We start from the raw sequence: 23,942 nt of genomic DNA on the forward strand, positions 1-23,942 counted from the left end.
AAGTGAAGGTTGAAACGCTCGGGGAAATGTATGTCACCTGCTCTCTAAGTCCACGCGCTGCAGCCTATTCTTTGACAAGCTGTGCCCCCTGCTGGTCTCTTCGCAGAGTTGTAACGATGTGGTTCAGGAGCGATTTGGGCCGGAGCTGAAATATGACATAGCCCTGCGGCTGGCCGCGTTACAAATGTACATTGCAACCGTTACCACCAAGCAAACGCAGAAAATCTCCCTCAAATACATCGAGTAAGTGTTGACTCTCAGCGCCATTTCGGAGACAGACATGCCGCCTCCCTTAGCCCGGGTGTATTTTTGTTATTTGTCCAAAATTGATCTTGTTTGTGGCAAAGCATTTATTCGCCAGTGGCAAAATGTATGAATATCATGCTCATTTCTGGTAGAAGAGATCCATTTCTAATCCACCTTTAGAGCATTGTAGTTAAGATGAGGGACATATTTAAAATGAAGCATAAATTTTTGAATTCCTAAAGGGGCTTGATTCCAAGCCAAGCTTTGGTCTTAGCACTTTTCACACATTAACTTGTTTAATTCTCACAACATCCCTATGAGATTAGTAGGATTTTAGCTTCATTTTACAGATGAGCAAACCGAGTCACAGAATAACTTGCCCAAGTCAAACGGCTATTAACGCGGGGATACAGGATTCAAACCCAGGCAGTGGGACTCCCCATTGTGCTATAGATTGTGTGATGGGTTGAGGCACCTGCGTTTGGAAACACATGTAATGCTAAAGCCTTGGACCTCCCCCCACACCCTGCTTGCAATCTCACCTCCAAAAGATGTATAAACTAATTAAAATCCCACTTTCCAAAGAAACGTCTCATGGGCTGCCTAGAAAGCCTTTCTAAATTCCACAATGCCAGGTTGACCCACCAGGGGGCAAAATGGCTTTTCTCAATAAATTCATGAGCCTGTGTTGGGAAGGATTAAATCTCTAACTTGCTGACTTTAACACCACTGTTCTGACAACTCTCAGTCACCTGTTGGCATGTAGGGACAAATCCTCATGTGCAATTTGAGAACCTCAGGCCTTCAGTTCACTCCTTCCAGATGCTTTCTCTCTCTCCCCACACATAAGCGCGACTGTAGCCTGAGAAAGACTTGGCTCACAAAGAGATCTCGTGCTCAGCTGGACACATTCACACCCTCTTCCACTCTCCTTTTTAAAGTTCTTGGGGACAGGTGAAACTGGCCGCCATTTGAAAAGGTGGCCTGCACAACCTGAGATGATTTTCAGACAATTAAAATGCATTTATTTTCCTACTTTCTGTACCCACATTTTACCAGGTTGAACACTGTATGGTCAAAAACGTCTCAGAGATATCTGGCTTGAGTAAGAATCCTGAAAAGTCTATAATAATGTTCTCATTCATAAATTCCTTTGACCAACAAATATTCATTGAGCATTTTATATAGCACTCACATTAGGACAGTAGAAAATACTAATATGTACGAATTATATTCCTGGCCATTGAGGAACTTGTGGTCTGATTGTAAAAACAAGATATAAAGATAGGAAAAGTAATTATTTAAAATAATGATACAAGTAGGATTACAAGATAGCCCATAAGTAGTGCCAAGTGATGCATAAGACAGTAAGTACAAGCTGAGAAGGAAGAAAACATAATGATCATGAAATATACCATCTTAACTAGTGAAGAATATGAATGGTCAAGTAGTGGGGGTAAGTTGTCTTCCTACCCTTCTTTGGAGAGGACCTAGAACAGAAGAAATAACTGGAATCCTCTTGAAGGTCTTCACATAATTTAGAAGACACTCGTTAGACACATAACCTAGGGTAGGATTTCTATTCCAGGATAGATTTCCTAGAATTCAAAATATGGGACCTTCTTAGAAGGGGGTTGTAGTCATTTCTGGTGAAATTGGCTCTTTGTAAAAATGTATTAACTCAGTCCCATTTGTTGTTGTTTTGTTGTACATCCACACCCATGAATGATAACGGCATTTCCACATCAATACTGGGCACACTTAAGACTCATGAATCACACCCAATTCCACACCACCAGCAAGAAATGTTGATGGAAGGAGTTAGACAGGAACTGGCTGGGACAAAAGAACTGTGTGTGCCTAGAGAAATAGCCATGGAGGAGGGGAGGGACAGGGAAGAATGGTTTGGGGACATGAAGGAGTTGCATCCATTCTTCTAAGAGAGGAAGCATGTGAGCAGACAGGGAGATTAGAGAGTAGAAATCAACAAAGGGATGGAGAGAAATTGGTGTTGGAAATACAAACTCGGATACGTGAGTGACTTTGAAGAGATTCAGAAGTTGGTTGGACAAAATGTCTCTTCACTTTACATTGGCTCCAAATGCCTCCTTAGCATTGTCTCTAGAGAGTGAGGAATAGATTTCTTTTTAAATGCAAACGTGTATTAATGATCTAGTAGTGTGTGTCCTGAGTGTACATTAAAAGTTACTTCCTTAATTGGGGACTTGTCTCCATTCTCTGCCTTACCAAGGGTCCATTTGTTCCAACAAACATCAGAGCACCATTCTGTCTTAGATAACTCATCATCACAAAAATGTGAAATTAAAGATATGCTCTTTATTGCAGAAAAGAATGGGGATTAGAGACTTTTCTTCCCTCTGCTGTGCTGCAAAGCATGAAAGAGAAGAACATAAAGAAAGCACTTTCACATCTTGTCAAAGCAAATCAAAACTTGGTACCACCGGGTAAAAAGGTATCACATTTGCATCTTAATAGAAAATTATAAAGAGAGAGGCTTGAATGCATTTTTTTAAATGTTTAAAATTAGCTCATGAATAAAATACTTAGTACCATATTTTCAGAAGCAGTAACACTGTGTAACTTTTTTCTAACTATTAACATGTTTCTAACACTAATGAAAAATAAGTATTCATATAGAAACCTATTTCTTTCTCACAAGTTATGGACTCCGTCCTGTAGCGGGGAGGTGTGTGTTCATGTACCCATCCAGGAAAAGTTTGCATAGCCTCTGAGACCTTGTGAATAGAAGATAGAATTGTGAAATAATTCTGTGTTTCAATCATGCAATTGCTTACTGCTCAGACCAGCTTAAATGCACAACAGCCAGCAAGAGGCCCTGCAGGTCAGAGGCCACATTAATTAAACCAGGGATCCTCAACTGTGGCATAATTGACATTTGGGAACAGATCATTCTTTGTTAGGGAGTTACAGGGAACATCCTGTGTATTGTGGAATGTTTAGCAGCATCTCTGGTCTCTACCCACAAGATGCCGGTAGCACCCTCCCGTGATCGTGACAAACAAAAATGTCTCCAGACATTGCCAAATGTGCTCCGGCGAACAAAATCACCCCTATTGACAAACAATTGATTCAATCCTACCTTTGGAGGGAAGATAAAGTTATTGCTGTCATTCACCATCATTAGTGTTAAAATCTTTTTATGCTTTTGTTTTTGTTTTCATTAAGTAAGAGAAACACAAAGGAAATTTTAAAATATACTGTTGGTCAGAAAAGAGAAGTATAGCTTATAGGTAATAAAAAGCAAAGGATTCCAGGAACCAGAAAGAGAAAGAGCCTTAAAATACTAGATCTATAAAATTGGAAGCAGTCTTACAACCGAAGAACACTTGCCAATTGATATTAGCTGGAGAAGTTTGTGTGACTCTAATACAAATCACTGTTTATGTGGAGAATTATTTTGTCTTAGTATCTGATTTTTTTAAGTCATTTTTACTGGGTAAGGCACATTTATCTCTATCCCCTACTCACCCCATGACTGTTTTTTTTTTGTTTTTTTTTAAGTATAATCAGTTTCAACACACTATCAGCCACCTTTAACTCACTTCCCAATTTCATGGGAAGGATGTCTTTGATCACAGTGAGCATTCAGCTTACAGAGATGTAGCAAGATGATGTGGGTCAAGTTCTTTTTAACTTCAGTTCTGATTTGCTGGAAGCTAATTTCTATAATTGACTTGTGATTTTTTTTCAAGCCTGGCCCACTCGTAATAATTTGGATAACTGCTACAAGATCAATCAACCTATCCATTTATCCACCACTGTCCTTTAAAGGTTGTTTTTCTAGCTAAGAGTGAATAGTTTGCTTTCAAAACAATTTGCAAATGCTTTGCATTTTTGAAAGAAGTAGGATGGATGAATGGTGCTAAGTAACAATTACATAAAGAGCAGTACCTTTGGCCAGGCGCGGTGGCTCACGCTTGTAATCCCAGCACTTTGGGAGGCCGAGGCGGGCGGATCACGAGGTCAGGAGATCGAGACCACGGTGAAACCCCGTCTCTACTAAAAATACAAAAAAATTAGCCGGGCGTGGTGGCGGGCGCCTATAGTCCCAGCTACTCGGAGAGGCTGAGGCAGGAGAATGGCGTGAACCCGGGAGGCGGAGCTTGCAGTGAGCCGAGATCACGCCACTGCACTCCAGCCTGGGCGACAGAGCGAGACTCCGTCTCAAAAAAAAAAGAGCAGTACCTTTATGTATAGTTAACAAATAAGTTGGCAAGCCATCTGCAATTGAAAATAGAATTTTATGGTCATTGCCACTTAATGGTGGTCTACACCTTGTTGGAAAATTTCAACCTTAATAAACATCCCTGGCACATTCAGTATGAAACATGGACCTTTTTTTTTTTAATCAAATACTCTTTTTAGTGATATGGGATCTTACATTTTTAAGTCTTTGTAAAGATAACTTTTATCTGGATAAAATTTCATTTATAAATCACTTGTGAAACTCAACAGATTTTCCAAGTTGAATTAATAAAACAGAGCCTTATATAGCAAGCTCAAACATTTCTACAATGATTGGATCTCAGAAAGTTCATTTCCCCCGAAAACTTGCAAGGACTGGAAGAAACTTGAGAGGGGAAGTGTAAAGAGCCTGTTTAGAAGGCTTTGCCTAGATTGCAGGTGCGTATTCAAAATGATTCCCACAAAGTCTACATTCAGGTGAGTCTCTTGTGCAATGGGAATATATGTAGACACCTCACCTCTGTCCCTAATTGCAAATAGAAGGCCCACTCACCTCTTGAAATCTCCCAGTGAGCAGATGTTCAATGGAACATTTTATGGTCTCATTCTCACTTGTTGAGTGCCCTGGCCCAGCATATCTATACCCATGAGTGCCCCATACATTGACCCCCTAATAAAGAAGATTTGAATCTTGATTTTATGTTCCAGTCCTTCATCAGGAAACCAAATATGTAGCAATTTTATTCCTAATGAAGAGTCTTTGTCACATCTCAACTTTTTCAGCAGTAAAATCATCCTTCTGTCTTACCCTTGTTTTCTGCTAGTCTCCAGCTGAAATGGAGTCATACCCGATAGAGTTAACACCTGAGGTTTCTTTTCTCTCCTCAGCTCTCTGCACTACAAGCCAAGGTGCATTATCTCAAGTTCCTCAGTGACCTACGATTGTATGGGGGCCGTGTGTTCAAGGCAACATTAGTGGTAATTTCTTTTTTTTTTTTTTTTTTTTGCTTTCTCTTGGAAGCCACAGCAGCTCATTCCACCTCTGATGACAAAAGCAAATCAGCTGTGAATCTTCTCCAGCCTTCATTTCTAACCAACTTCTGAAAATATCAGAAGAAATGTTAAACTAGATAACGCCACTGCAGAATGCCCTAGAAAAAGAAATGTGAAGAACCGAGAGAATCAAAGGATTCTAACAATGGCCTTCTTTTAAATCATTGAGCCAGAAGTTGCTTTCACAGTGAAAAAAGGAAAACCAAATAGAAAAAACAAACCTCATTTCTAAAAGCATCTTATGATTATGAACATACTGTGCTATAACATTTACTTTCTAATTACTCATAATTTATCAGAGCCTCAATTCAGTCATGTATCTGGTTCTTCCAATTGGATGATTTAGTACAGTATGACCCAGAAACACTTTCTAAAGAAAATATAATCTTATAAAAATAGGATCGTAGGTTCAAGCATTTCAGAGGTTCAGCATTTTTATGTTGTCAACTTCTCTTTCTCAGCAGGCAGAAAAGCGCTCAGAAGTGACTCTCCTGGTTGGGCCCCGGTATGGCATAAGCCATGTCATCAACACCAAAACCAACCTGGTTGCTCTTTTAGCGGACTTTAGCCACGTCAACAGAATCGAAATGTTTTCCGAGGAGGAGAGCTTGGTGCGGGTGGAACTCCACGTGCTAGATGTGAAGGCAAGTTTTTCAGATGTTGATACATGGCCTTGCTATAAACAGCTAATTTCTGATGACACTGCAGATGTTTACAAGGCAGGCAAAAGTCAATGTGTGCAGAGCATCACAGATGCAATGTTGTGCGGAAAATAATCCACCCAACTCAGGCCTGAGGGCTCCAGTCCTCACTAAATTGCTGTGTGATTGGGAACAGGTCGCTATACTTCTCTAGGCTCAATTTTTTTATTCATACATGAGAAAGCAAGCTACATAATTTCTAGGTCCTTTCTGACTTTAGAATATGTGATTTCTAGTTATAGAGTAGGGGAAACTTTTCTGAACTAACTTTCTAGAATATATGACCCAAATTAAGAGGGAGATTTTTCCCAACTTTCTTTAGAATTCTCACTCCCTTTGCTTACGTTGGGTCCATATGTGTTTATTCTTTCAGAAAATCTTGATGTTTTAGTTCATCTGTCTTCTCATATGGTAGCAATTGGTACTGACTGAACATCTGGCTCCTATGAATGTCATGGCCATTCCATTTAAAACAAAAATCTGGCTAGGTGTGGTGGTTGATGCCTGTAATCTCAGCACTGTGGGAGTCCGAGGCGAGCGGGTCATGAGGTCAACAGTTCAAGACCAGGCTGACCAACATGGTGAAACCCCATCTCTACTAAAAATACAAAAATTAGCCAGGCGTGGTGGCACGCACCTGTAATCCCAGCTACTCAGGAGGCTGAGGCAGGAGAATTGCTTGAACCCAGAGATGGAGGTTCCAGTGAGCCTAGATGGTGCCATTGCACTCCAGCCTGGGTAACAGAGCGAGACGCCATCTCAAAAAAAAAAAAAAAAAAAAAAAATCTGAGATGGTCCACAAAGGGCAAAACTCTACTCCCAAAAGAGAACAGGAAATAGTCCAGGTTCCCGGTCTCCACCTTCTTTTCCCAGTAGAGATGAGTTATTGGATTTTGGCAATGGCAGTATTTCTACTGTTTCTATGAAGAAAAGGCACTGGAACAAATGGAAATAGTGACTCCACAAAAGAGAGAACACCAGCCTGGAGGGTGCTCTGAAAATAGCCAGGGAGGACCCAGCCCTACCTGCATCCCCACTAGGGTGCTGGTGTGGGAGGAGTGGATTAACAGCCATTGAGAATGTGGCAAAGTGTTTCTACAAAGCACATCAGAATACTCTAGAGAGCTCTGCAGTGGGAATGGATGATCACGAAAGAGAGAATGTGGAGCTCAGACATGCTGGCTGTGACCTGTAGGATTTCGTGGGCTGGATCCAGAGGGTTTTCATGGCAAGCTGAAAGTGTGAGGATAGACTTGGAATGCTAATCCTACTCCATGAGCAAAGAGGCTGAGAGAAATAGCCCCATCACAGAGAAAGGCGGATGAAAGTGTGAACTGGATGCAGTTATTACAGATCCGATGACAGAGATCATCTGTCCTAAACAGAAATGAGTGCCGTGCCCGGCCGATGGCGTCCTGCCTATATAAAACAATGATGCGGTGGCTTGGAGGCTGAGGGGAGACCTCAACTGAAGTGGAAGGAAAGGCAGCTCAACAGGTAGTACAGGGGCTTTCACAGGGAAGTTAAATTCTACCAGCTGGGGGCACTGAATCTGCCCAGTGCCCTATACCTAGGAGTGAAAGCAAGAGGCCTGCTGTCTTGCTGTCTTTGTGCCTCTCTTCATATCTGCTTTTTCTTGCTTCCTTATTTCTCTCTCTCTCATTTTTTTCTCTTTCAACAAAAACACATCCTTCCTAACTCAATGAGAAAAATTGCTTCATATAACACTTTTTTTCCCTATAAGCTCCAAATCTATGTCCAATTGTATAATAACCTCATTGTTTCAAGAGAGTTTTAGTAAGGCCTTTTCTCAACTCCCATCTGTTTTAGCCTCCTGTAAATTTACAATTTCATCTAGAAGCAACTTTTTACTGGATCTCTGGCACTTTTCATTCATTCTTAGCAGTAATTTCCACTTGAATTTTACCTCTCTTTAACACTAATTTACACTGTGAACCCAAAACTTAATCTTCCTATAATTTTCAGATTGTGAGTTCACTGTTGGTAACTGAGGTAACTGGTAACTTAACTAGTTAATGTTAACTTACCAGTTTAACATGTTTAATTGTCTTTAAATGTTAAAAATGTTAATTATTTGGGAAGAAAACAATCTCATTTTTTTTCATTTCAATATGACTGGGGGGCCAGTTGCGGTGGCTCACACCAGCAGTCCCAGCACTTTAGGAGGCTGAGGTGGGCGGATCATTTGAGATCAGGAGTTGGAGACCAGTCTGGCCAACATGGTGAAGCCCCGTCTCTACTAAAAATACAAAAATTAGCCTGGCGCGGTGGCACGTGCCTGTAATCCCAGCTATTCGGGAGGCTGAGGCATAAGAATCACTTAAACCCAGGAGGTGGAGGTTGCAGTGAGCCGAGTTCACACCACTGCACTCCAGCCTCAGCGACAGAGCGAGACCCTATCTCAAATATAGATAGACAGATAGATAGATAGACATATATATATATATATATATGACTTGGAAGAGATTCAAAATGTCCAGGCTTTTTAGAGGGTGTGTCCTGAATGTTTTTCAGTAAGGCATTTTGTGTTATCCTTGGCTTTTCCTCCTGCTTTGGGTTTCTCCCATGAAATGTTTGTTCAATAACTCCTTTTTCCATAAGCATAAATGCAGCTGTTGACACTCCAGGGATGTTATTAAGAATGGATGGCTTTAACCAAAGTGTTCTCTTTTGTGTAGCCCATCACGCTTCTGATGGAATCCTCAGATGCCATGAACCTGGCCTGCTTGACAGCTGGATACTACCGGCTGCTTGTTGATTCCAGGAGGTCGATATTCAACATGGCCAACAAGAAAAACACAGCGACCCAGGAAACAGGTATTCTCTTCCTGAATTCATGAAGCACTGACCTCCCTGCAAACACCCCACCTGACAACAATAATAAGGATGTTTTCTGAAAAGTTAAGGCCGGGCACGGTGGCTCACGCCTGTAATCTTGGCACTTTGGGAGGCCAAGGCAGGCGGATCACGAGGTCAGGCTTTCAAGACTAGCCTGACCAACATGGTGAAACACCATCTCTACTAAAAATACAAAAATTAGCTGGGCGTAGTGGCATGCGCCTGTAATCTCAGCTATTCGGGAGGCTGAGGCAGGAGAATCACTTGAACCCGGGAGGCAGAGGTTGCAGTGAGCCGAGATCGCACCACTGCACTCCAGTCTGGGTGACAGAGTGAGACTCTGTCTCAAAATAAATTAATTAATTAAAATTAAAATTTTAAAAAGTTAAAATTGTACCCACAAAAAAATCAAATGTCCAAATTCAATGCAAAAAGCCTTCAGATACCTTTGATGTGGGCTAATTGTTAAGAAGAAAAATGCTGATTTCTCACCACATTTGACACGTCACTCAGAAGTGTCAGGGTGCTTGCTCCAACCTTGATTTTATTATCAAGAAAGTCTCTATGGCTGGGTTTTCATGGCCTTACTCTTACAGAGGTCAGGGCCAGAGGACTAATGGTGGAATGCCTGAACACGAGTTGTGAGCCCCTGCTTTAGGGCTGGTCTCTCCTGACGGTGTCCTGAGCCCAGGTATCTGGGAGCCTCCTGCCTGTAGTCAGACTTATGCCCAGGATTCTGGGAACTTTACAAACAGGAAGAAGTGGTTATTGCCTAGCACTTGGACTTAGGAACACTAGAAGAAAATTCTTCCACATTGGCAGCCATCTTGGATCCATAATAGGAGCACCAAGATGGCAAAGACATTAAATAATTCAGTTCACCTACTTGACAGAAAAAAAGATCCCCACAATGAGGACAGGGAAGGCTACAAATGTTAAATTGATTATTCCTTTGACAGTAGGTGGTTTTCATTGGTTTTAGAACATTTTTTCTTCAGTTAAGCATTTTATTCCATCTACAGTGGATGCTTAGTAAATGTCACTGATGGACAGATGCCACCATTCTAGGCACAGCCACTGACCCGTTAAAAAAAATTATAATCAGAGGTTCCATAATTGGGGTTTCTTTTAAAAGAAAGGGGAATTCTTAAAAACAAATTTTACTGTTGCTTCTCTTTTTTCTCCCTTCCCCCCACCCCACCCTCCGCCCCGGTCCCCAGCATTTCTGAGAAAATGGGGGGAGAAAAAAAGGGAAGGAAGTTCTCTCACCGTTAAATTGAGCAGAAACATCAAACTTTATTCCATAAATATACTGCAGTATGTAGACACATTTACACACGCATACAGACTCACACACAGTTTACTATGATGGCCATGTGAATGGAAGCAGCTCAGTCATAGAAAAAGGGAAGCTAGAAACAGGGAGCAATGGATAAAGCATGTTAGAAGGCAACACTTGGACTTTCAAGTCAAATAAATCCGAGATTTAATCCGGTCCCATCTTGAGGTGTCTGATTTTTTTTAATTTCTCTGAGCTTGCGTTTCTTCATTTGTAAAATGGGATTAAAAAACTAGCTTGCAAGGGTTAGAAAAATAATCTAGGTACATCATCTAAAATGATGCTCAGCATTTCTATTAATAATGAGCAGTGGAAAAAAAAAAAAACAGAGGCAGAAAGAACCCAGAATGACAGAGATAGAAGCCGGGTGCAGTGGTTCATGCCTGTAATCCCAGGGCTTTGGGAGGCTGAGGCAGGAGGATCACTTAAGCACAGGAGTTTGAGATCAGACTGGGCAACACAGGGAGACCTCGTCTCTACGAAAAATATAAAAATTAGCCAGGTGTGGTGGCACGCGCCTGTAGTCCTAGCTACACGGGAGGCTGAGGTGGGAGGATACCTTGAGCCTAGGAGGTCAACGCTGCTGTGAGCTATGACTACGCCACTACACTCTGGCCTAGGTGACAGAGCAAAACCCTGTCTCAAAAATAAATAAATAATAAATTAGAAAGTGACAGAAACACAGAAAGGAGAGAAAGACAGAACATGAGGCAAAGAAAGCTCCTGAGAGACACAAATGTTTAAAAATAAATATAGAAAAAGAAAGAACAAAAAGGAGGTGATAGGCGTGCACTGGGTTTGGCAGTAAACATTTTTATGACCGCATGTTTTCATTGAGCTAGGAGATTTAGAGCAATTTAATGCTGACCTTTGAAATTCCAAAGAAGGCTGGGCACGGTGGCTCATGCCTGTAGTCTCAGCACTTGGGGAGTCCGAGGCGGGTGGATCACTTGAACCCAGGAGCTTGAGACCAGCCTGAGCAACAAAGTGAGACACTGTATCCACGAAAAAAATTTAAAATGGCATACACCTGTGGTCCCAGCTACTTTGGACATTGAGGTGGGAGGATCATGCAAGCCCGGGAGGTCAAGGCTTTAGTGAGCCAAGCACATGATTGCACTCCAGCCTCCAGGCTGGCTGACAAAGCAAGATCCTGGGTCTAAAAGAAAAAAAAAAGGAAGAAAAGTAAAGAAATTCCAAAGAGCAGTTCAGCAATTTGACACAATTGTTTCCCACTGGAAAACCAGTTTTTGGCTTTTTATTTTCAAATTTTTTTTTTTTGTAATTTTCAATGGTCACAGAGACATGTTTTATTATTTTTTTATCCTTTGCCTACAAACTCCTAACTGCAACAAAGAATTTATCAAGAAAAACATCCTCTTTAAGAAAACTGTCTTTTGATGTCCTCATCAACCACCTGAATTATAAACTGACTAATCTCATGAATTGTCAGAAAAACATGATAAAGCTTCCACTGAGGATCTAATCCCAGTGTTATATTTTCCATTTCCAATGTACCTGTTTTTACTTATTTTTTGCCTATTAATGAGGCTTATTTTCCTAATATGAAACTTAGGGAAAGTAAACCCGTAATAAGGCTTCACAAATATCACACACCTAAGATATCCAAGCTTCTATATACGCAGTAAGTGGTATATGTGATTTATTACAGAACTTGATAGTTACAAGGATAGAGTGTATCTCCTTTCTTCGCTTGAATATATATAGGAATTTGGAATTGTTTTGCAAATTTTAAAGTTTGTCTTGAAAATAAATCCTTTCCTCATCGACTGTAAAGATTGTAGAGGTGTATGAAGAAAACCAAACCTACTATTCTAAACATAATTACAGTAATAAGGGTCTCCACTCTGTCCAATTCATAGTGACCCACAACATAAGGTTTAATAGAACTTAAAGAGGCAAAAACATAGTTACAAAAAGTATTATTACTGTGGGGAAAGAATGGGACTTCAGCCTCACCATCATTTCTCCAGGTTTCAAATACCTATCCGCACTCTCAAAGATAGAGGGCGGGAGGTAGGTGGAGAGAGAGAGAGAGAGAGACAGAGAGAGAGAAGCAAGTATAACGGAGAGAGAGCACACTCCAGAAAGAAACTGATAGAGCTAGGTTGAGCGGCAGTCTGGGCTCAGCATACTCTAAGGGCTGAAAGTACTCCCTTCTCTTCAGAAACTCCCAAAAGATCTGAGAGCCAAGAAATACAGAGCGGAAGTCCCGTCAGGCCAGTTCTTCCCCAGTCCATTCTCTCCTTCCACTCTGTAGGAGACTGGGCCACAGAATAGATCCCAGCCGCCAAACCACATTCTTCCATGTCTCCAGAATTATTCCAGGAAGCCAAATCAGTAGACCCTTCTGGAAGGAAGCCAGATAGAGCACATACTTTCTTCTCACCTCAGATTGATCCCGGATCTTAGTCAAGATCTCTAATAAGAAACAGCCCCCATTTCTTCTTCTCTATCTTGAAAATTAGCCTTCAAGCACTTTCAAAATCCCTGGCCCCACATATGTATGCATCTCTGGGCTTTAGGAGGGTCTCAGTAAGTATCCATCAACTGCTTTCAGCCTGCTGACCTATTCAGTTTTCTTGTTCATCTAAATCAGAGTTGGCAAAACTATGGTCAATGGGCCAAATCATGTTCTTGCAAATAAAGTTTTATTGGAAATCAACCACACACACTGTTTTACTTTCCTAAGGCTGCTGGAACAAATTCTTACAAACTTGGGAGCTTTAAACAACATAAGTTTATTCTCCCATAGTTTTGGAGGCCACAAGTTCAAAACCAGGATGTTGACAGGGCCATGCTCCCTTCAAAGGCTTTAGGGGAGGATTTCTCTTTATCTCCTCCTGCTTCTGGTGGCTGCCAGCATTCCTTGCGGCTGCTTAACTCCAGTCTCTGCCTCTGTCTTCACATGGCCTTCCCCTCTTCTCTGTGTGGCCCAAATCTCTCTCTGCCATTGAATTTAGGGCCCATGAAGATAATTAAGGATAATCTCATCTCAAGATCCTTAACGTTGCAAGACACTTTTTCCAAATAAGGTCACGTCCACAGAGCGGACATATCTTTTGGGGGCCACCATTCAACTCATACACCCATCTGTTTATGTAACATCTATGGCTACTTTCATATTAAAACAGCTAAGTTGAGTAGTTGCTCAATTGAATGGTTGGCCCACAAAACCAAAATATTTACTATCTGGGCCTCCCTTTACAGAAAATGTTTGCCAAGCCCTAAACCCGCGTTACAATGCAACTTTGCTGAACTACTACTCTTCCTCCTGCAACAATCCACACTCACACACACACTTCCCCCCAAAACACACACCCAGTCATAATCCAAATTGTTGTTAATAAAATAATGCTGAACCCCCACAAGGTTTATTTATTGTAAGGTAAGATGCAAATATGGCCAGTGTATAATTCAATGCCTTCAAAATTATATCTCTTATTGCTCATGAAAATACATGAATTTATTAAAATGACCCTGAACACTGTTCAGCATTAAGTCCATTGCATGATTTGCGGGGAGCAAAAATCTCTTAGGTAAAACTGCACTTATTTCCCGTATGTCTTGCACATCTGGTGTCAGTTATCCAAACTTGTGCTGGGGGCAATTTGAGGGAACAGATGGGAGAATAGCATGGCCCTAAAATTTTCTCACAATGTTGCCTCTGGAATCTACAAGGCAATATCAACAGAATGACCCAGTTCTCTGTCTTGTTAAATATCAGAGCAAATCTCCACATCAAAATTCCAGATTGAAAGATGCTTGAAGAGCAAACAAAATAATAGTGTTTAAATTGGGGTTTTGTAATTTTAATCCATGAGAAACATGAAACAAATTTTCAGGAGTTCCCATGATATAAACAAAAATTGAAATTAATCTAAATATTAATTATGCTTAGAAATTACAGAGAAAATTATGTTACCTGTGACTACTCCACCTTATGCATTTTATACACACACACACATATACACATGGACACGCATGCTGACATTTATACATGAATATTTTAACATCCACTGGGATATCAAAAGACTGAAGATAGAAGTTTTGTACTATCATTACAACATTTATCTTAATTTCCTAAAAAATACGGTAAAACTCTGACGATCCTTGACCATCTCTGAACTCAATGAGGAAAACATTCAATATCTTCCTCCATGAAGTAGGGAATATTAAATCTCACCTTACAAAGAAAAGAACAATTAATGTTCTGGAATAACTGCCTATTGAAATCTCACCTTTAAAGGTAAAAGGCATGTTGTATATTTACATTTGTAGATATGAATGAAGCCTTTTAATAATAGAACCAAGGGTCAGATGGAATTAAGCTATACTTCCCTACCCCCAGATAGTATTACATTTTATCAAGTAGCAATTACAGTTTATGCAGTATCAATTTTGTTAAGGTCGGTTCTCCTAACCCAAGGAATTCTTACACCTGAAGCCTAAATCAACAACTACTACATTTGGGTAGTTGAAAAACTGTATTTACACAAGTGATGCTACAAGCCATTAAGTTAAAAAACAGAGACGAGCCTCCCACCCCGGCCCCACCCAAAACCAGACAGTACAGTAATGTGTCTTTGCATGATTCTTTCTCTTTAGGAACTGAAAACAAGGGGAAGCATAACCTCCTTGGCCCAGATTGGAACTGTATACCCCAAATGACCACCTTTATTGGCGAAGGGGAACAAGAAGCCCAGATAACATACATAGATTCAAAGCAGAAGACGGTGGAGATCACAGACAGCACCATGTGTCCAAAAGAGCACCGGCACTTGTACATAGACAACGCCTATAGTTCAGATGGACTTAACCAGCAGCTGAGCCAGCCCGGGGAGGCCCCCTGTGAGGCAGACTACAGAAGTCTAGCTCAGCGGTCCCTATTGACCCTCTCAGGACCAGAAACTCTGAAGAAAGCACAGGAATCTCCGAGAGGAGCTAAAGTGTCCTTTATTTTTGGAGACTTCGCCTTGGATGACGGTATTAGTCCCCCAACCCTCGGCTATGAAACGCTACTAGATGAGAGTCCTGAAATGCTGGAGAAGCAGAGAAATCTCTACATCGGCAGTGCCAGTGACATGAAGGGCCTGGATCTCACTCCAGAGGCAGAGGGCATCCAGTTTGTGGAAAATTCTGTTTATGCAAACATAGGCGATGTGAAGAGCTTCCAGGCCGCGGAGGGGATCGAGGAACCCCTCTTGCACGACATCTGCTATGCAGAAAACACTGATGACGCAGAGGACGAGGACGAGGTGAGCTGCGAGGAGGACCTCGTGGTGGGGGAGATGAACCAGCCGGCCATCCTCAACCTGTCTGGGTCAAGCGATGACATCATTGACCTCACATCCCTGCCCCCTCCAGAAGGTGATGACAATGAGGATGACTTCCTGTTGCGTTCCTTGAACATGGCCATTGCCGCACCCCCACCTGGCTTTAGAGACAGTTCAGATGAAGAAGACTCTCAGAGCCAGGCAGCTTCCTTCCCCGAGGACAAGGAGAAAGGCAGCAGCCTGCAAAATGATGAGATCCCCGTGTCTCTCATTGACGCTGTGCCCACCAGCGCCGAAGGCAAGTGTGAGAAGGGACTGGATAATGCCGTCGTCTCCACGCTGGGAGCTCTAGAGGCTCTATCCGTGTCAGAAGAACAGCAGACCAGTGACAATTCAGGTTCTTTCACAATTGTTACATTCATTCACTGATAACCATATCATTCCATCCTTCCAAGCCATTTGCCCTTGGAGTCCTGTTACGTGGTGTTCTCCATTTCACACATGTCCCATTTCATATATGTGCTGAAACTGCCATCGTGGGTTTTTGTGTGTGTATGTGATTTCCTTTGTTGTTATTTTTTTTAAAATATAAGGCACATCTCCCCCCACCCCCATTTCTGGAAAAACTGTGCAATAAACTCAGAGTCCTTACTGAAAAGGGAAAAACTTGGTATTTTGTTTTAGTAATAACGAGTCCCATTTTCTTACATGTCTCCAAGTGCCTCTGATGCATCCATTAATCAGTTCTTGTTTTTTACGGCATGCAGGTGTAGCCATCTTGCGGGCTTATAGTCCTGAGTCTTCGTCAGACTCGGGCAATGAAACTAACTCTTCTGAAATGACTGAGAGTTCTGAACTGGCCACAGCACAAAAACAGTCAGAAAACCTCTCCCGCATGTTCTTGGCCACTCACGAAGGCTACCACCCCCTTGCAGAAGAGCAGACCGAGTTCCCGGCCTCCAAGACCCCCGCTGGGGGCTTGCCTCCAAAGTCCTCGCACGCCCTGGCTGCTAGGCCAGCAACCGACCTCCCGCCCAAAGTTGTGCCTTCCAAGCAGTTACTTCACTCAGACCACATGGAGATGGAGCCTGAAACTATGGAGACTAAGTCGGTCACTGACTATTTTAGCAAACTGCACATGGGGTCGGTGGCATACTCCTGCACTAGCAAAAGGAAAAGCAAGCTGGCCGATGGTGAGGGGAAGGCACCCCCTAATGGGAACACAACAGGAAAAAAACAGCAGGGGACCAAAACGGCAGAAATGGAGGAGGATGCCAGTGGTAAATTTGGTACTGTGTCTTCACGGGACAGTCAACACCTGAGCACTTTTAATCTGGAGAGAACTGCCTTTCGCAAGGACAGTCAAAGATGGTATGTGGCCCCTGAAGGCGGGATGGCTGAAAAAAGTGGATTAGAAGCAGCAACGGGGAAAACCTTTCCAAGAGCTTCTGGTCTTGGGGCAAGGGAGGCCGAAGGGAAGGAAGAAGGAGCTCCCGATGGAGAAACCAGTGATGGCTCAGGACTTGGTCAAGGGGACCGCTTCTTAACTGACGTGACCTGTGCATCTTCAGCCAAAGACTTAGATAACCCAGAGGACGCTGACTCGTCCACCTGCGACCATCCTTCCAAGCTTCCTGAGGCTGATGAGAGTGTGGCCCGCCTTTGTGACTACCACTTGGCCAAGCGGATGTCATCGCTGCAAAGCGAGGGCCATTTTTCTCTGCAGAGCTCCCAAGGCTCTTCAGTGGATGCAGGCTGTGGCACGGGCAGCAGTGGCAGTGCCTGTGCCACACCCGTGGAGTCACCGCTCTGCCCCTCCCTGGGGAAGCACTTGATTCCTGATGCTTCTGGGAAAGGCGTGAATTACATTCCTTCAGAGGAGAGAGCCCCTGGGCTTCCCAACCACGGAGCCACCTTTAAGGAACTGCACCCACAGACAGAAGGGATGTGTCCACGGATGACGGTGCCTGCTCTGCACACAGCCATTAACACCGAACCCCTGTTTGGCACATTGAGAGATGGATGCCATCGGCTCCCCAAGATTAAGGAAACCACAGGTACAGCAATGATGGATTTAGCACTTTGTATGACATGCCAGGAGCATGTAAACCATATTTACAACAAACTGAAAAACGTAATGTCTGGAAGAAAAGTAAAAGGTAGAATTTTAAAAGGCCACAGAACTGTAAAGTACCAATCATTGACCCCCTGGTATTTAATAAATACTAAAGATTATAAAGGTGAAAATGGCATTTGCTCTTTATAATCTTGCTCTGTGCTTGCTTTCAGAATTTGATGGGGCAATATACTTTTCCTAAATTCTAAATGCAGATGTTTAGCAATGCCCAGTGTGACTTTTAGTTATATGATAGTATTGCTTAGAGTCACATAACAGTTTGATTTTCTTCCCAAGACATCTGAGTTCTACTTCTGCCATTTCATTACTGAGGGACAAGGAAGGATAAGAGAGCAGGGTATCAGGGAGATTGGAGGGATTTGGAGAGATCATTTGCCTTTGGGCAATCTTACTGATTCCTCCCTACTCTGTAAGACTGCCCTATATGGATGTTCTGAAGTGTCTTGCATACTCCAGTGTCAGGAAGATTTTGAGGTTTTTCCTGATGAGCTGCTTTATTTTCTCCAAAATAATAAAGTGTAAACACACGTAGAAACAAGAACACATCTACCTTCTGTATCCCACCTTCACCACTCCACCACTCAATGGCATGCATTCCCCTCACTGATCCACTTGGCTGGCCATCACATGGCAAAAGCAGATACTCTTTCATACTTTCATGTTTCAAATTATGTCATCAATAGTGTCTTTTTCATACAGGTCAATAGAAGTTAGTGAGATCTTATACTGGTCATTTTCTACTCCTGTTCTTTTAAGATTTTCTACTTTCTGAAAACCCACCACTGGCCTTACCTGCCTTGGAAAAGCTATCTGTGAATATCACCTAACTCATCACCCAACTGCATCTTTACCTCTAAACTAAGTCACACTGTTTAATCCTTCATGATTTATAAAGAACTTTCACCTGAGTTACCTCTTGCTTCTCACAAAAATTCTGTGAGATGGGGATTATTTGCTTCACATGACAGCTTTTCTTAAAAAAAAAAAAAATGTTGAGCAACTGGCCCAGTGTTTCAACTTCAGACTTTGTACCAGGCAAACCTCATGCTGTCTTCTTAAAAAGATTCACTTATTTAATTTGCATTAATTAAATTAGGCCACTTCTTTAAAAGAAAGAAAGAAAGGAAAGAAAGGAAAAGAAAGAAAAGAAAAGAAAAGAAAAGAAAAGAAAGAAAGAAAGACAGAAAGAAAGAAAAGAAAAGAAAAGAAAAGAAAAGAAAAGAAAGAAAAGTAACGATGCCAGATTTAACCTAATTCCCTTGAAATGAAACTTATTATCTCCAATATTTGAATAATCTATACATAGTTGTTTTCTGTGTCTAAGCTTTGATGGGTAGATATTGGCAGCAAGGCAATTCATGAAGTCCCTGAAAATGTTTGGGATTTCTAGACAATTCCAAATGAATCAGCAGTTCCAGAAATAACAGATTCCAGTATTTTCTTGATATTCATTAAAATGGAAATTTGTTATGAGATATCAAGAGGCAGTCTTTGGAAAGCAGGGTGACTTTAGCATACGGCAGCCCTTCCAGACTACATCCTTGAGAAATGACAGACATCATGTAGAGATGTAGTAAAAATGGCCTCCCAGGAGATGCTTAATGATTCTCTCTGTTTTTCTACTACCCCTAGTGTAGCTTTGACAGAGCCTGGGAAGGAGAGACGAGGAGGCATGCCTTCAGCTTGGTCTCAACATCCTGAAGCTGATCCCATCCTGCTACCATCAAACATTCACTCGGAATCAAAGGTGCCAATTCCAAATCAAGACCCTAATGATTTCTCCCACGCAAATCAGGCATACGGAGAGGCTGTGAGCTGGCGGCCACCGGATCTGAGAGGGGGGAGCCTCAGGACACCCCCCAGCCAGAAGGCTCTGAGACATAGCAGCAGTATCCTCTCCGGATCTGTCGATTTGGAGACCTTCCGAGAGAGAACCAAGGGTGCAGTCAGCTTAAAGTGTCCAGGCATCACAGAAGCACAGGAGGCCAGTTCTGAAAGGCGAGCAGAACTGCCCCTGGGGAGGAAGCTCACCAAAAGTTTTTCCCAAAGCTCAATGCACTTGAGCTCTGAGGGGAGGTTTCACAAAAGGTCCCCAGTGGCTCATAAAGACTCAAAGCTGTATAGGACATTACCCTTGCGGAAGCTGGAGGGCAGCAATTGGAGATGCCGGGGACCCTTCAGCTATTGCTTCCTGAACCGAGGGCAGGATGAAGATGGTGAGGAAGAGGAGGAGAGGGGAGAGGCCACCGTCCAGGTCTCTTGCCTCTATAGACCACAGATGACTCAAGCCATGCCAGAACCAAGCAGCCCATGCCTGGCTGTGGCGATTCAGAAGCAACGAGGGGAGCTATCCAGAGGGTCAGTGCTGAAGGTCTGGGCAGAAGACCTGCGAGGCCCAGATGACTTGGACTTCAGCAACCTGGCTTTTGATGCCCGGATTGCAAGAATAAATGCCCTAAAGGAGAGCACATATGCAATGCCTGATGGGTTCCTTGCAGCCCAAAATGATGCCAATGAGCTGCTCTGTCTCGTCAGGGCAACCAAGGAGAAGAGAGAGGAGTCACGCCCTGAAGCATATGACCTTACACTTTCTCAGTACAAGCAACTGTTATCCATTGAGTCCAGACAGTTGGGAAGTGCCTGTAGGAAAATGGCGATGGCTGAGAAAAGCCCGGAGGAGATGCTCCTAGCTATGACTTCCAGCTTTCAAGTGCTCTGTTGCCTAACAGAAGCTTGCATGCGATTAGTTAAAGTCGTGAACTCAGAAACACAGCGGCAGGAAATTGTAGGGAAGATCGATGAAGTGGTCATAAATTACATTTGTCTACTGAAAGCTGCCGAAGCAGCCACTGGAAAGAACCCTGGGGACCCTAATGTTGGACTCTCGGCGCGACACTCAACCACCATGGCCGCTCTCGTAAGCACACTGACACGTTCTCTCAAGAGGCTTTTAAACAAATAAATATGGAAGTCACGTCATAATCTACCTTTGCAAAGCCATACATGAACTTTTATTTACTTTGTGTGTATGATGAACAGATGTCTCCTTTCTTCTCTCTGTATATTTTGTTATTTTATATAAAATAGGAGATAAAAGTCACATTGATGAAATGTTGAAATGTACTAATCAGATGTATTCTGTTTATATTATACATATATATACACGTAAAAGAAATATCCAAGAAAGTGATGACATTTGGCTATTTTTCATATAGTTAAAACTCCAGGTATATGATGTGAAATTTTAAATTCTACCATGTTAGAGCAAAACAATGAATCCTATCCCCTTTCTTTCCAAGTAGCTACTTGGAGACCATATCATTCATATTTAGAAGTAAAACACAAAACAATAAAGAGGGAGAAAAGAAAAGAAATCACAATGTATATAAAAAAGTACTTATGTTTTAAAATTATGATTTTTAAGCATTGGAAATAGCAAAAAGACATTTAAAATTCAAGACGCTATTATGAATTACTAGAGAATATATCTGTAATAAATTAATTTTTTGCTCATAGTATTTGGTTACTGGATGCTTTCTTCCAAGAATCCCACGTATTTAATTTGGGTTTTTGCTATTTGGGCTACAAATTGGTGGGGATGGATTCTACTGTGTCAGCACAAATGCTCTTCACAGTGTTTCTAGCATTTAAAAAGCTTCCCAGGGAGAAGAACAGAGGGGATGATGGGCAGTTTCCTAGGTAATACCTAGAGTTATAGAATATCTCATTACATAAAATGTATAGAATTAATAATACCAAAATTAATTATTTGATGGAAAGATCTGCTTTGACTAAATGTCAAAAATCTACAAACCAAAGACATTATCTTCCCCTCACCCCAACTCAACTACGAAACTTAAAATTCCCTTTAGAGTGATAGGACATTAAGTATTTGCAAACTTACAAAAAGGAATATTTAATGATCATCAAAATTAAGTACAGATTCAGTAATGTAGACCAGACCACACACCAGCACCTGTGAGTATCATCTCAGATCACAGCTCTCAGCATAGGGCTTCATGCATCACCGCCTCTACAGAGGCTAAGGCTGCCAATCAAATTTGGAATTATAGCGTAGTACCGGGACAAAATCTGCAATCTTGGATGTTCCAGAAAATCAGGGAGAGATGGCTACTGTAATCATAGGAGCCATGATTAAATAGTTAAGTATTTATTAAATAAATACTTAATCTGGATTGGCTGATAAAAATGTGAGATCTGAAAAAAAAAAAAAGAAAGAAATGGAAGTGGTATATTTGACCAGTTCAAGTGAAACCAATGGAATGCAAAGAAATTTCCAGGACTATCACATCTCTAAAAGTACCCTGCAGTCGTAAGATAAAATCGATATGTATATATGTATTTCCTGGGTCATTCAGTGCTCAAGTTACATGCACTCCTACTTAGACAGGTGGCTCCTTAAGAATATGACGGGAGTACACCAGGTGCAAATATTTCTACTTTTGTAGCCTACTGAGAAGGAGGCATAACACAGTCCACAATTGCAATCTCTCTCTAGTCAGCCATTCCACAGGGACTCAACAACAAAAGCCACACGTGGTTATGGATGGCAGCGAAGGAAAGGAGTTTAGGCATGTGTTATTATAAATAATGTTTAACTAAATAATAAAACATTATTTCATTACAATTATAATTATAAATATTGGTGTTTTGATATTGAGAGATATTAGTGGTGTTTACTGTGGAAAATCTTAGTAAATATCATTCTGTGTACTAAAATTCTAACCTATCAATAGGATGTGTGCCCTATGTCAGACAGTGTGCTAAGCATATTAACTATATTATCTCATTTAATCATCACAACAATCTGCTGGTTTGGACACTATTCTCTCTGGAGGCAATATGGATGAGTTGTTACGGATATGGGGTTTGGGGTCAGAAACATCTTGATTTAAATTTTGACTCTGCCATTTTCTAGCCCTTTTATGTTGGGAAAGCTACTTTTTCTAGTCTCAATTTCCTCATAATAAAATGAAAATCAATTATAAGATCGATTTCCATAGGGTTGTCATGAGTTTTGAGTAAAACTGTGTATGTAAAGTTCTTACCACAATACCTGGCAGAGAGTAAGTATTCAATTAATGTTAGCTATTATTATCATCATAATCGTTGTGTTAAATATATTGCCCAAGATAATATGTGGGGGAATGTTTGTTTTATATGCATATTGTATCCTGACTGTGTGCAGAACACATTATGTGTATTGCATATATGTAAAAGAAGTGTACAAGGAAGTGACCATCCTTGTTCAAGTCACATATCTAGTTAGAACAACTTCCCAGTCCATTGGAGTTCTTTGAGAAGCCTCAGGGAAGTAGCTCTGGGTCCTTCTAATCAACCTCCCATTACTGCGCCAGTAAGTTTCTGTTTCTTATAAATAAACTCTTTGCTATTCAGAAAACCTCAAGGGGCCCCCACATTCACTAAGCATGGGGCTCCTAACCGGGGTCCAGGTCCATAGAGTGTAGGAAGAACATATTAGAACAATACTTGTGCTTATTTTTATCTAGCTTTTTTATGTTTGTGTATGTTTTATAATGGCATAATAGTACAATGGTACATGTACATAATTTTAAATAAATAAATGAATGAATGAATAAATAAGCATATGCCTGGTGCATGCATGTGACAATATTGTCGCAGGTAGGGTTGCATTCACTGAAATCTGGAGAGCACTGAACTAGAGAATAAACCTTCCTTATACTCGCGGTTCTTTACGTTTAGTCCCCAGTCTACTTTGCCAAGTTTATCTCCTACCATTTTTATTAATCTTTTACCACAAATCTTTCAAACAAAAGCAGACACAATCGTATGAATTCATGTGGACTCATTACATACCGATTCATGTCTAATCTTATTTTCTGTATTTCTACCCACCTCCTCTCCCACTGTATGATTTAGAAGCAAGTCCCAGACATCATAGTGCTTAGCCCATGAATATTTCAGTAAGAATATCCTGTGAGAACTTTTAAACATAACCACAACGACGTTTTTGCATTTGAAAAATTGGGAATTCCTTAATATTATCAAATAAACATTACAGAAGTAAATGATGGAGAAAG

The 23,942-nt window shown here is 41.5% G+C and overlaps 1 protein-coding gene across 7 annotated transcripts in view; it reads left to right on the forward strand.

Annotated features, from left to right (window-relative positions):
• FRMPD4 (FERM and PDZ domain containing 4) overlaps nt 1–23,484 on the forward strand; it is a 958,701-nt gene extending 935,217 nt beyond the window's left edge. For 4 of the 7 annotated variants that reach the window (XM_055269159.1, XM_055269160.2, XM_055269161.2 and 1 more), the window contains 8 exons: nt 107–243; nt 2,593–2,719; nt 5,362–5,451; nt 5,988–6,170; nt 8,927–9,065; nt 15,055–16,119; nt 16,490–17,779; nt 19,497–23,484. In XM_055269159.1, the coding sequence (XP_055125134.1) occupies nt 107–243; nt 2,593–2,719; nt 5,362–5,451; nt 5,988–6,170; nt 8,927–9,065; nt 15,055–16,119; nt 16,490–17,779; nt 19,497–20,821 (4,356 nt within the window). In that variant the 3' untranslated portion in view covers nt 20,822–23,484. Of the gene's footprint in view, nt 1–106; nt 244–2,592; nt 2,720–5,361; nt 5,452–5,987; nt 6,171–8,926; nt 9,066–15,054; nt 16,120–16,489; nt 17,780–19,491 lie in introns of all 7 variants that reach the window. The other 3 variants (XM_063634947.1, XM_055269163.2, XM_055269162.2) reach the window with 1 other exon arrangement.
• Nucleotides 23,485–23,942: the final 458 nt, after the last annotated feature.

The sequence above is a fragment of the Symphalangus syndactylus genome, chromosome X, assembly GCF_028878055.3.
Source record: "Symphalangus syndactylus isolate Jambi chromosome X, NHGRI_mSymSyn1-v2.1_pri, whole genome shotgun sequence".
NCBI classification, from domain to species: Eukaryota; Metazoa; Chordata; class Mammalia; order Primates; family Hylobatidae; genus Symphalangus; species Symphalangus syndactylus.